Consider the following 13,916-nt stretch of genomic DNA (forward strand, 5'->3'; position numbering starts at 1 on the left):
GCATAAAAGGAAGAGAATCTGTGTAGATATGTGCAAAGAGATGCCTATGCATACATTAAACATTTCTGGAAGGGTCCACATGTTGCCTCAAGGAAAGGAAACTGGGGATGCTTAGGAAGAGGTGGGGAGTAGTCTTACTTCTCACCACATGGGTATTGTTGATTTACTTCTTTTTTTTTTTTTTAAGATTTTATTTATTTATTTGACAGAGATCACAAATAGGCAGAGAGGCAGGCAGAGAGAGAGAGAGAGAGGAAGGGAAACAGGCTCCCTACTGAGCAGAGAACCTGATGTGGGGCTTGATCCATCGAGGTCTGGGATCACGACCTGAGCCGAAGGCAGAGGTTTTAACCCACTGAGCCACCCAGGTGCCCCGTTGATTTACTTCTTAATTGGCATTTTCATTCTGTCCATGAATTTCTTCTTAAGAAAGAGTCTCCATTCCATTTGGAGGTGGGAATGCCTGTAGGGTTCACAAGTCCAAGAGCCTGAGCCTCCTCAGCTGAGGCTCTGTGCAGGGGATGGACCTGTGGCATCATGTCCAGCAAAGGCTAAAAACCCACATGTTGGAGTGGCCGCTATGATTACGAAATGGAAGCTGTGCATTGAGACTATACTTGCAGCAAGTTTAGGGTGAAAGAGAATGTGGTCTTCAAAGCTCCCACAGAACCTGGGACGAACAGGGAGGGAATTACGCATGCCGCCAAGCCAGCTCTTCTTACCAACAGTCAGCTGTTGGTTTTTGAATGCATGCCCTTCAGAATGTTGTGAGCCTTTGGTTAATTTCCGGAGTTCTGAAAAAGTGGATTTTGACTGTTTTGGCCAGTGTTCTTGTTGCTTGTGTGGAGGAGCGGATTTTCGGGAGCCCTTACTCTGCCCTTGCAAGAAAGTGCTTCTGGACTCCCTCTCCCTTTGGAGACACTGAGTATTCTAAAACCTTTCTGGACAACTTCACCAAGAAGTCCCCTGATGTGTGTTCTTTCCGCTTCTCTGGCATTACCTTCTTTCTCTGTTTTCTCCTGTTACCACATAAAACTCTGTCTCCCTTACCAGGACTTCTCTGTCCATCCCTTCCCCGCTCCCCAGAAATCCTACTTAATGATGATTTACTCTCCCACCATTTCTTCCGTCTGTCCCCCTGCCCGCATGCAGCGGCCTCTCCCTTCTCCCTGCAAGCATGCTCTGGTAAAAAAGGAAAGAAAATCTGCTTTTTGCTCAGTGGCTCCTTAAGCTCCCACTCCATCTCTCCACTGTCTTCCACCCCCAGACTCGTGGCAGGTCTTGTCTCCATGTGTAGCTTCTCCTTGATGGTAACAGCCAACACTCCACAAAAGCCTGCTCAGTGTGGCAGGCTTTGTGCTAAACGCTTTACCTCTGTTGTTCCATTTAGTTATTATCCTAGCAGTCCGAGGAGCTAATTATAGTCACACCCATTTTCCAGATGGGACTACTGAGCCATGGTGAAGTTAAATGACTGGTCCAAGGTCACAGGCCTTGTAAAAGATAGCCTGTTTCTAATCCATGTTGGCTTGACATGAAGTCCATGTTTTTTTCAATGGCTCCCAAAGGCCGTTCCCTGTGAGGAATGTGACGCCGGCCGAGGAAAGGGATAGAGGTGGCCACACCTCTCGAGGTAGTCAGTCCATCCCTTCCCTTGGCACCAGACCCAATCAGATGCATCGTTATTCTGACTTAGTTGCTCTCCCACGGCCTACTTGCCCATAGGGGAGCTCTGGTGTGGAGGAGGGAGTCCAGAGACAGAGGTAGAGAGCCGGGTGTAAAACCTGCCTTTGCTGGCCCGACTATGACAAACTACTAACCAGGTCTATAGAATGAGCCGAAGAAAACAATCTCATGGCACTGTCACAGTCTCATGTGGGAAGGTGCCTGGCATGTAGTAAGCCCTCATGTGCCAGCTTTCGTCCTTAAACCCCTGCAATACAATATAGCTTACCACTCACCACTGCATGGAATAGCTTCTCCTGAGAGGCACAGGGGAGGCCTCTTCTAATTACCAAATCCCTTCCCCGTTCTCGGCTCCCAGCCACTTTGACATTTCTGCAGTATGTTCTGCTTGTGGAAGAAACCATCTATCCCTATTCCTCTTAGTTAAGCCCCCTCCCCCCAATCTACAAAATGCTTCCCCAGTCCACCTGTTGAGGGCTTCTGGAAAGTTCTGCTCAATGGTTCTCAATGAAAATATGCCTCAGAGTCCTGAGGGAACTTAGGAATGCATTGTCCCAGGCCCCAGCAGTCCTGAGCCATTGGCTCAGGTTGGAAAACTAGGACACGTGTGAGTCTTTGTTGTTTGATCCAGTCCTGGGATTGGAAAAAATAACACTTTAAAATTGAAATATCCTCCCCAGTGGGCATGTTTGTCTCTGCAGTTACAAAGAGATTCTCAAGATTGTGCAGGTCCAGTGGCATGTGGTAAAGGAGAGAAGGGACGCTGGGGAGTAATGGGGGACCAGGAAAACAGGGAAGAAGGAGCTCTGTGGGTGCTCCAGGACAGGCGAGGAGGAGCCTGAGTCCCAGAGGAGGGGGCAGGCCCATGTCCTGAGCGCTTGTGGACCTGGGCTGCTCTGTGGCCACGAATAAGCCACTGCTGGTTTCTCCGTCTCTGGCCCCAGGTCTCCACACCTGTGGTGCAGCCTGCCTCCGAGCATGCAGAGAGGTTAAGGCTAAGCCAGGCTCCTGAGAAAGCCCGGTGCCTGTGCCCGCCGGCTGTGGTCTGAGATGGCCCGTGTGTTCTCTGCCCTTGCAGGTCTGGCTGCACTGGAGGTAGCACCCTCGTTCTCCAGGGTCCTGAAGGACTGCACTGTCGTCGAGGGCCAGGACTTTGTGCTGCAGTGCTCAGTGCAGGGGACCCCGGTCCCCCAAATTACTTGGCTGCTCAATGGTGAGTTCCCCCTGCTCCAGCCCCCTGGGCCCTTTGGCCCTGCTTGCCTTCTCACTTGGCTTGGCATGAACCTGCAGGGTACAGGGAGCTCACGGGACCATGGAGTCTGCTATTGGCTGGCAGGGGACGCCGGGCAAGTTGCTATTCCTATCTGAGCCTTGAGCTCCTGCAGCATGGGAATAATGTCAACTGCCTCCCAGGGTGGGGGCTGTGAAGGTGAATTAGATCCTTTATATGAAACAGCTAATGTACGTGGGTGCACAACCAACTTGGCCAGACTCACAGTAGGTCCTCAATAAATATTTGTTGAGTCAATAAGTAAGCAAATTAACAAATAAATGAACCATACTAGAAGTTACTCGTGGAAACTCACCTTTTATTTATTTATTTATTTGTTTATATAAAATTTTATTTATTCCTTTGTCAGAGAGCGCACAAGCAGGGGCAGCTGCAGGCAGGGGGAGAAGCAGGCTCCCTGCTGAGCAAGGAGCCAGATATGGGACTCGATCCCAGGATCCTGGGATCATGACCTGAGCTAAAGGCAGCTCAAGGCAGCCTCCTCAACTGCCTGAGCCACCCAGACATCCCTGAACCTTACCTTCTATTTAGTGACAGTTGGTTTTGGGATTTGTAGACCAGCAATTCTTTTTAATGTTATAGTCCTAGAGACATTCCAACTTTTTTTTTTTTTTTTTTTTTTTGCCAAGTAAGGTCTTCTGAAAAAACTTGCAGTCATATATTATCACTCTTCTCTTGGTAAAAAAAGCCTTTTGATTCCAAAAGTATGGGAGAACTCTAATTTTAGAACTAAGAACAGGGGCGCCTGGGTGGCTCAGTCTGTTGGGCATCTGCCTTTAGCTCAGGTCATAATCCTGGGTTCCTGGGATCAAGCGCCGCATTGGGCTCCCCGCTTGGTGGGGAGCCTGCTTCTTCCTCTCCTTCTGCCTCTACTGCTCCCTCTGCTTGTGCTCTCTCGCTCTCTCTGTCAAATAAATAAATAAAATCTTAAAGGAAACAAAAACAAAACAAAACAAAACAAAAAAGAACTGAGAACAGTCCATCAAGTTGTTGATGTTGAATGGGGTCTGCTTTGGGAGCCCCTGCTTTGGGGATCCACAGGGAGGATGAAGGAAGAGCTCCCAGTCAGGAGACAAGGGCACTTAGCCTTCTCTGCCATCTAGGCTGGGGGACCTTGGACACCCCTCTTCACTCCCCGGACATCAGCCTCTTTATGGGTGAGGAGATGAGCTGAAACAGAATGTTTGGGACTCAGACCTCTCAGGGCTGATAGAACAGGACAGTGGCACCTGTCAGCTATGCACCAAATTGCCCCAGCTGTTTCTACACTATTGACGTGTTACTTGTGAACCTCCCTAGTTGGTATAGTTTGCTTAGGCTTTGCTAGTGATTATCTCTAGTCAGTGAGAAAAGGTGAATATAGTTTTCCCATGTGTCATATTCTTGGACAAATAAGTGACAATTGAAGTCACCCTTCCCTCCGCCCCTCGCTATGGACAGAGCTTCTATGGGATCCTGGAACTGACTACAAAGAGGCAGCCTCTTTGCAACTGGAACAGAACACGGACTTTAAGGACTAGTAATGCATCTGAGTAAGAGAGTTTCACTTCCCTCTGGCTCAGAATCCAGACCACGGGTCAAGAAACATTTTCCATAAAGCCAGATAGTAAGTATTTTCAGCTTTGCTGGCCATATTGTCTCTGTCACAACTACTCAGCTCTGCTGTTGTGGCAGCAGAAAAGCAGCCAGAAACAATATGTAGATGAATAAGTGTGACAGTGTTGCAATAAAACTTTATTTATGGACACTGAAATGTGAATTTCATACACTACTCACAGATCACGAAATATTTTCCTGTTGATTTTTTTTTCAACGATTTAAACTCTGTAACAACTATTCTTTGCTTTCAGGCTATACAGAAACAGGCTGCAGGTCAGATTTGACCCATGAGCAGTAGTTTGCGGACGCCTGGTCTGTACTCCTCAGGACCTGGAAAAGCCACCCTACCTTTTTATTTTTGGTCAATGTTGGCATTTCCACACCATTACCACTAGAGGGCGATCATGCTCAAGTTCTCTGGGCGGCTAACCAGTCTTCCCAGTCTCCTGGTGGGGAGAGTTCTGTGGCTCTCAATTCTGAGTGCCCCGAGCCCGCAACTCCTTTCTGGAGCCACCATCCTATCCCATGTGTGTAGAGCCAAAGTGAGTTATGCTCCAGTAACAAAAGAGATCTCAAACACTTTGTTGGCACATTTCGACAGCAGAGACGCTTTGATAGATGTCGTGGAATGTACTGATGTTCTCAAGGAAGACAGGTTGTAGAGTATCATTTCTTTTCACAAAAAGCCAAGAGCTTTGTGTGTTCAGTCCTCTCGGTCGCCCAGTCCTGGCCCCTGCCTTTCCCCAGCTCCCAGCCCCACCTTTATGAAGGGCAAACTCTCTTCTTTCCCACTCTATGGCATGCTTGCTTGGCAGTCTCTGCAGACTGTCATGGAGACGCGAGGTGTTGCTATGTGCAGAAGAAAACATTGGACTGCAGGGAGAGGACTTCTTTCTGCACTTTCTCCTCCCCCCCCCCACTACCCACCCCCAGTTTTATGAAGTGCAAACCAGGACCCTGGGGCCTGACAGGGGAAGCAACTGACAGTTGCTTCCTATATGGTGAGCAGACACATTCCTGTTCTGAGGCCAGAATCTTCAGTGACGAGATTTTTTTTTCCCCTGGAAATAAAAGCTCACATCCTGGAATGATAAAGTCCCAGGGACGTATAGCATTAAGGAAACCACTGACGTTCATAGCATGCACTTCTATCTCCATGCAGGACTTTATGTGTCCTGAATAAAGGGCCTCTCATGGCAGGGACTCTGGAAAGAAGGGGCCAGAGTCATTTTTAGTTTCCCATATTTATCTTTTCCATGAACCCTAAAATGTACCAAAATGCACCGAATTGCAGCATCAGATTGAGGTCACACACTTGCTTTCTGATGAATATCTGTAGTGGGAAATAGACTCATTATTTCTGGAGACGTCTAAAAGGAGCCAGGAGCCTCCTGTTGTGCCTGAGGCTGGGCTCTGGGCCAGATGACCCTGTGAGCTTCTTTCCAGGCTCAGACTTCTCTGAAGTCCAGGCTATGGATGTTGGGGCTGTTCCTTTAAACAAAATGCACAGAACTATGCCCCCTTCCCTCCTGCATTTGCAGTGCTTCCAGAATCTCTCCCCACAGTCCTTCCAGCCCCAGCCTTGCTCCTGCGCCCCAACAATCACTGTCTCCTTCATCTCTCTCCCTAACACCTGGCTTCCTCTATCCCCTCATAGGGGATGGCCAAACACGTCATCAACCCAGTGGGTCTGAGCAAACATGGTGACTTGACAGCTGCAGCCCCACATTGGGGAGCCTCTCCCACCCCCAGCCTGAGCCTTCCTGTGCTTCCCTCCACAGAGCAGCCCATCCAGTATGCTCACTCCTCCTGTGAGGCTGGCGTGGCCGAGCTCCACATCCAGGACGCCCTGCCGGAAGATGACGGCATCTACACCTGTCTGGCCAAGAACACCGTGGGGCAGGTGTCCTGCAGCGCCCGGGTCACTGTCCATGGTAGGAGCCTCTGGGCGCCTCTCTAGAAGCATCTTTGATGCAGACACCTGCTTTGGAGAAAGAGCACCCTGCACCTGAAGGCAGGCAGGTGGAGGCAATGGCCTCTAGAGGTCCACAGTCACAAGGCAAAGGCCCCCTCCCCACCCCCTTACCCCAGTGGGGCTGAGGGAGGATGCAGTGGAAAGAGGCAAGGGCTCCCTTGGCTCAAGATGCTTCCAGAGTGGTAAGAAGTCCCCTCACATGGAAAGGTACCCCAGGAGGAGTACTCGCATACCCCCTTAGGATTCAGGGGGTCTCACAAGTGCTGCCTCCCTCACTAGGGGCTTCAAGAGGGTCCCAGGATGTTCCCCTTTTCCTTGGCCCTGCTCCTTCCCACCAGCCTAGGCTGGTTTTCATACATCAGCAGCCTGGTGTCCAGTAATCTGATTACCACGCTCATCCATTGATCCGCACCCAGCCCTTAGTCCCAGGAAGTTCCAGGGGAGTCACTGCACTTGAAACAGAACTGTCTGGGCTGTGGGGTCGGCAGGCATGGTGATGGTACCGGGGGAATGCTCCCCGGGGCCGGGGTGTCCAGGTAAGCCTGCTTCCCTACCTTTCCCCCCTCCCAGGGCCTAGGCCCCTGCTCCCTAGCATACTGGCAGGAGACCATGTCTCTTCCCTCTGCCCCCCAGGGTTCAGCTCTTGGGGGGTGTGGGGTGGTGCTCCCTATAACGTGGGCAACTGCCTTCTGGGAGGACACACGACCTGGTTCCACCGAAAAGGGCAAGGAGGAAATCACGTGCTGGTTACTGCGTTAAATACTTTCTCATTTAGACCTCAGCAGGCCTGGGGAGGCCCACGCTCTCCCTTATTTTAGACCAAAGGGTCTGGAGGTCTCAAAAAGCTTATGCAGCTCCCCCAAGCACACAAGCTGGTAAAGTCAGACTGGGCTTCGAGACGCAGATCCTTGTGACTCCAAGCCTGTGCTCCATCCTATTCCCTTTTCCAGGGTGTGCATTCACTGGCCCATGGGGACAGCCTGGGCCCTGTAGGCTGGGCAGCGTCACCCTATAAGGATTAGGGGTTGGTGCTCTGTGGGGCTCTTTGCCGAAAAGGGGCCCATTCCCAGGACTCCCCAATTTCTCTGAAGGGCGCTAGCATGGAGCCATCACCAGGCCTCTCCTTCCTTCCAGGAAGCCGGTCACACCCAGGAGGCAGCCTGATTCTGGCTACCCCCACCCCTGGAATCTGTCAGCTGGAATTCTGGCTTTGTCCTTACAGGTCTCCCTCCTTTCATGGCTCATTGAAGGGCCTCAGGAAATTGTGATAATGAAACAAAAAGAGATCTGAGCTTCATCTCTTGGGCCAGAGGAGAGACCCTCCCCTTCCCAACAGGGGGGCTCTCTTTGCAAGTCCACATGGCCTGCTCCAAAGCCTAGTAAGGGGCAAGAGGGCCAGGGTGACATCTGACGGATCTATTGCCCAAGACTCTCCCCACTGACTTCAGCCAGTGGCCTTGCTAATCCTGTGCCTGTCCCCACTTGCCTGGGTTTAGTTTGGATTAAAGAGACCCAGCTGAGCTAATAGTTCTTCTGGAGGTGGGGGTCCTTAGATGAAGGATCAAGGAGCCTTTGGGGTCGTTCTCCTTGTCCCCAGGTCTGTGGGAGAAGTGGGGTCTGGGTGACTGCCCATGCACACATGTTTTAAAGCAGAAACAGGTCCCCAGCAAGAGCTCTGCCAAGAGTCTTTGGGGTTTGCTCTGAGAACAGCCCCGCGTGAGTGAGAACTCCCTCCCGGTGTGGGGATTTGCTGGCCTGTGAAGGCCAAACAGAGGCTCAGATACCATAAATGGTGAAGCAGGCTGAGAGACGTGGCCACGCGCGGGCCGCAGGGCTGGGCTGTCGGCACAGGAGCCAGGTTGGCTGAGCCTGGCACAGGGACACCCCTGGCTCCCTGCCCTGGGCGGTCAGGCAGCTCAAGGCCATGTCCTACCCCATCCTCAGCTGTGGAGTTTTTTCTTTACTGGCAGTTCCTGGAGCTCTAGGTCTCTGGGGGCATCTGAGGGGTTGGGGGACCACAGGAGAGACATTTGTTCCCACTGCACCGAGCGTGGTTCCAGCCTCTCCTTAGCTGCCCACGGCCTGACTTTTCTGTTAAGCCTCAGTGTGGCACAGCCACAGTCCCATCCTGGCTGGGGAGCTGACTGGCCTAGAGTGAATCCTGCTGCACCACTAGGTTGCCTGGTCATGGGGGCACCATTCGACCCTCAGGGCCTCTCTTTCCTCTTCCATGCAATGGGGACACTGATAGTCACAGTCCCCAGTACTGAGGATTGAGTTAATGAATACACGGAATGTCCTCAGAACAGAGGAAGGGCTCGATGTGTGCTGTTGCAATTTTGACCAACAGACTGCCCCCCAACCTTTACACACGGTAAAATCATTCAAAATGCCAAGTCTAAGCGGTTTTACAAAAGGACCAACTTTGCCACCGTGGGTGGGCGGCGGTTGTCTGTCCATCCGTGTGCCTGTTCGTTTGTTTTTAGGAAGGAGCAAGAATTCTAGAGGGAGGGAGGCACCTGGCAGAGACACTAGAGCCTGAGGAGGACCCCATTCTAGGGACTCTGGCCACGAGAGGGCGCCCTTGCGATCAGCTTTCCGGGGAGGAGGCGGTTTCCAGGGCGGCTGTGCTGCAGGCTCGCTCAGCCCAGAGCCCCGCATATGCTCCGCGGAACGCCAGGTGTGGGTGCTCTTTCTCACCTCGTTAGCCTTTTGCCAAGGTTTTGCAATCATCCAGAAATCGCTGGCCCAGCACTCTGATGTGATTTCTGCGGCCACTTTACCCAGCTTTCTCTGCCTCTTCTCTGCAACCCCTTTCTCCAAAATCTCCCTCTCTCCCCAGCAAATGTCCCTTCCTTTAGGAAGCCCTCCCCGGGAACCCCAGAATGAGTCCTCTCGCTGGCTAAACTTCCCCTATCATTGTGCTTATTTGCCAATAAATCTGTCCCTAAGTCCCTGCTTTGGGCCAGACATCATTCTAGGGAGGCCCCAGTGAGCAGGGCAGACACACTCTGCCTTCCAGGTGCATGCGTTCTGATGGGGAGACGCACCATAATCACCACCTAGTTTAGTCATGTACTGACGGAGAAAGGTGGAAGGGATCCTTCTGGAGGATGAGTGAGGAGCACATTGGGTGGTGAAGGAAGGCGCTAAGTGGAGGGGACTTTTGAGCATAAACTTCAGGGAGCTGGAGAAACAGGGCTCCAGGCAGGCGGGACAGCAGGTGCAAAGGGCCTAAAATTGGGAGCAAGGTCAGCCTATTCAAGGAACAGGCAGGTAAGCCAGGGTGGTGGGAGCAAAGTGAGAAGGAGTTCAGAAAGAGGGGCAGGGGCACCTCATGCAGGGCCTCTAGGGGTAAGGAGCCCACATTTTATTCTAACTGTGGGATTTCACTCTAATTGCTGGTTTGTCTTCCCTGCTAGACTGTAAGCTCCCTGCAGGCAGGGACCCTTTCTTAGTCATTATTGCCTGTGAATCGGGGCCTCCTCTGTGAGACGGTGTTCAGGGAATGCTTGAAAGCACACAGCAGTAGACGGCCTCTCTAGAAGTATGTCACTTTACCTCTTGACTTCCCTGGGGGCTCAGTGCTCATTGGAGTGTGCCAGAAACCCACCTGCTAGCTCTCAAGAGTCCCTCAACCAATATTCCTTCTCTCTTCCCTCCAGCCCAGGATTAAAAAAAAAAAAAAAAAAAAAAAAAAAATTCCCCAATAGTTAGCCAGGCAATGAAAGCCTTTCCCCACCAACCCAACCTAAGAAGAACACTAAAGGATGATTAATCTAAATTCCTACAGAGCCTAGGAAGATCCGAGAGGGGAGTAAATATTTCAGCGTATTTGGACTGAGTCATTGGGGTCAGGGGGAGACTTCCTCAGGCTAGAATACTTTAATTTATCTCCCCCTGGAGTATCTTTTTCAAGGCTAAAATTCTTAAGTGACTAGATTTACTAACTTGCTAACTGTGCCCATTTTGACTTTAGTGTTTCAGCTTAATGGTGTTTATTTAACTGAGGGCTTGCTGGACCTCTTAAAGGCACCTAAGGACATAAAATGTGGGGAAGGTTTTAAAGAAACTGCTATCTAGAGTAAAAAGATGAAACTTAGAGCATCAGTAGAAGCCCAGTTCACTCTCAGGTTATTAACAGGTGCTGAGTGGGGCAGCGCGGAGCCCTGACAGCCTCCCACGCCCACCTCTCTCCTAAATGAAGCTCGGGAATTTCAGATACTGTGTAATCTGTCCAGTGGTGTCTCCCCTCGATAAACTCTCAAGCACTGGAAACATTTCTGATACTTACCTTAGCTAAAGAGAAATGTATTGAAGGAGGATAAACTTTGGTTTTAATTTTTTTTGGTCTGTCTTCGAAGACCCTTAGCTCGTTCACACACATCTGTCCCAGAAATATTTTTTAAATTCTAGAAAGGCAAGCAGATAAATGTTAAATTATTTTATAACCAATGTTTTAGTTTAATGTAGTTTGAATACAGCAGAAACGGGGTCCTGCATCACAGGAAGATTTCTGAGTGTATGTGTGTCCATATCACAGAACTGAAGCCTTGGTTTACTAATTGGACAATAAGAGATGCAGAACTATCTAGTTGTCCAGCCCCCTGTTGGCCGAATCTGTCCTTTGCTTGCTTGGAGGCCTTGGTCAAGAACACCATCCAGAATAACAGCTTTGTGTCCCTAAAAGCAAAATGTGATCCACGCTATGACTGTATGATGGTATATGATGGTGGTTTCCAGGCCCTCCTTAGGAAGGAGCGCTGGGGGCTTTGGCTGCTGTACTTTTATGTTGAGCATTTGACTGTAACTTCTGAGTCACTCAGAAGGCTGTGGTGGCAGTGATTCCTGCTTCCCGTCCAGCACCCCTGCCATTACTGGTCAGAGATCTTTTGGGGACTGTCCTACGTCATTGTTTCTTTTTGTTCTCTCTTCGCACACTTCTATTCCCGTTTGCTTCTCAGGTTCTAGAGAAGTCAGTGGGAGGGGAGAAAAACCAACAGACCAAAGCTCTTTTTATGATATAGAAGTAGAAGTTTTGCCGAATCACCAAGTAGGTTTATTTGGTTAGGAGAGACTTTTGTTGGAAGAGAAGTTGAGTACTAGGGATTTACACCTTGCATAAATGCCCTGCTCATAGCAAGGGGCTGGGTGAAGGTAAGCTTCCTTTGCCGAGTCCTCTAGAGTCAATGGTCAACGTCATGGCATGTAGGGAAAGGAGGCTAGTCTCTGATCCCTGGACCGTGCTGGATTTTGAGCACCAAATAAAGAAGGGAGGATTGTGCTTCCAGAGCTCCCTTCAGATGGTGATTTACTGAATTTTCATACCCTAAGAGGGCTTGGAGTGAACCAGGTTGGCTGTTGGAATGGTATTTTGCATTGTAATGACTAAGCAAAAAAGCTCAGCAGTGGTTTCCAGCTGTGCCTTTGCAAGAGGTCTGCCTCTGTCCATGAGAGGTTTAAGGAGGGAGGGTGTTAGGAAGTAGGGGAGAGCCTTCCACAACCATTTTCATTTGGTGAATCCAGGGATGCAGGCAAGCTGCTAGAGGACAGGGTCTGAGGCTCTAAGAGTGGGACTTAGTAAATGGCCCTGATGACAATAGGCAGGGGTCCTTAGATAGGGGAGAGTCCTGGGAGCAGGGGGGGCTCCTGGATGGTAGGATGTTTCCCACCAACACCCTCTGTTTACCTCTGTTTATGTGTCTGTGTCATCTGTTTAAGCTCTTTCCCCCAATTTCTTGTTCTAATCTGAAATAAGTTGTGAATGAGCTGGAAGCCTGCAGAGGGCCATTTTCAAGGCAAGCTACTCAAAGTGTAAACATGTGTATTTAATGAAAGCTCGGATCCGATCAGGGTGGCTGATAAAAGGAGACAGGTGGAGAGAATGCTTCTAAGGAGAAACCCCGAAGTGTTTTTCCTGCTAAACCCGTGGAATGGGAAGGAAGCACCCAAAGGGAGGGTCACTGTAGTGTCGAAGGAGGGCTGAGATCACGGCCAGCCCCTGGGACAGAGACTGTAGATGCCTCTTAATTTCAAGCCCAAGAGAAGCTAAAGCCTTCATTCATATCTCCAGCTTTGAGAAATAGCTTATAAAAGTTACTGCATAGGAGCCAATGAGAATGGTAACAAAGTGTACCTGTTGGGTGGGTATTTAACTCTTTCTCTAATTAAGAACTTTTCAGAAATGAAATACTGAGTTAATACCAGTTCATGCGACTGTTCTAAACCATCAGTGTTTTTAATGAGGAACGTTGTTTTGACAGAAAACAACTAATGGTTTAGAAAAGCTGACTTGTCAATTATTTCATTCCCATCACAAGTCCCCTTGTGAATGACCTCCACTTCACAGGTGGAGAGCTGCCGTGGTCAGAGGTAAGGGGCTGCCCACCGCATCAGGCCTACAGCTACTCCGGCCCCGCTGGGTCTCAGGGACGCTGACAGGTTCTCTGTTTGCTGCTTCTGCCTCCCCAGAGCAAGAAGTTAATGTGGGGGTTTTCAGAAACCGTTTCTGATTATTTAAAACAGAGCAAAAGTGGCCAAGGAGAAAGACATCAGAGGGTCAGTGGGGGGCTGGGGAGGGCCCTTCCTTTTCCCTCCATCTGCCCCTCTCTGCCCCACCCTCTCTGCTGTTCCTCCCCCTTCTCCAGTCCCGTCACCAGCTTTACTGGATATGGCATCATTCTTGTTGTCGGCAAACTGCTTCTAAGTATTCTTGATCTCAGGTCTTGTCTTTCCTTGGAGGGCAGGCTTGGTCTGTTCCCTTTCTCTCCAGGTGGAACAGGGCATGTAGTAGCTAGCTACGCTGTTAAATGACAGAGTGAGTCTGTGAGTGACTACAGAGTCACTAGCCAGGGGACCTCGTACCGGCGCCCCAGGTGAGTTCACATTCCATCTTTATTTCTAGGCCGGTACATTAAGGGAGCTTGGCCCTTCCTGGATCCCAGACAGCAGGTTCTCTCCAGGCTTGGTCTCGGCAGAGTGGCAGGAAGCACAGCTGTGAGGAAACCTGGGGTATATTTAGTCTGGCCCCATTTGAGCAGAGACGTCTGTCTCTGGGTCCTGGGGACCCTTCCCTTGCCACCTGTGTGCCATGGCCAGTGCCTGCCCTCCCCAGATGAAGGCGGCTCCCAGTGGTAGTTCCCTGGGCCACTGGGGACCTCTTGCCTCAGACTCGCCCCCCACCCCCGGCTTCAGACCAGAACTATGCCAGACAACCTCCAAAGCTGAAGCCCAGAGGTGCAGCTCTCTAGGGGCACTGGCGAGTCTGGGCATGGACAAACAGTGAGTGAGAGCTCCCACAGGAATCTGGGTGGCTGCCCTTTGTTCTCAGGACAGCAGGGGAGTGTGTCCAGACCAAGCCCCTGG

The 13,916-nt window shown here is 50.6% G+C and overlaps 1 protein-coding gene across 5 annotated transcripts in view; it reads left to right on the forward strand.

Moving 5' to 3' along the window:
• MYLK (myosin light chain kinase) overlaps positions 1 to 13,916 on the forward strand; it is a 265,249-nt gene that overhangs the window by 155,042 nt on the left and 96,291 nt on the right. For all 5 annotated transcript variants that reach the window (XM_082744141.1, XM_082744140.1, XM_082744139.1 and 2 more), the window contains 2 exons: positions 2,765 to 2,899; positions 6,358 to 6,510. In XM_082744141.1, coding sequence (XP_082600267.1) covers positions 2,765 to 2,899; positions 6,358 to 6,510 — 288 coding nt within the window. The remainder of the gene's footprint in view (positions 1 to 2,764; positions 2,900 to 6,357; positions 6,511 to 13,916) is intronic.

Source organism: Mustela nivalis (genome assembly GCF_964662115.1).
Source record: "Mustela nivalis genome assembly, chromosome: 1".
Lineage (NCBI taxonomy): Eukaryota > Metazoa > Chordata > Mammalia > Carnivora > Mustelidae > Mustela > Mustela nivalis.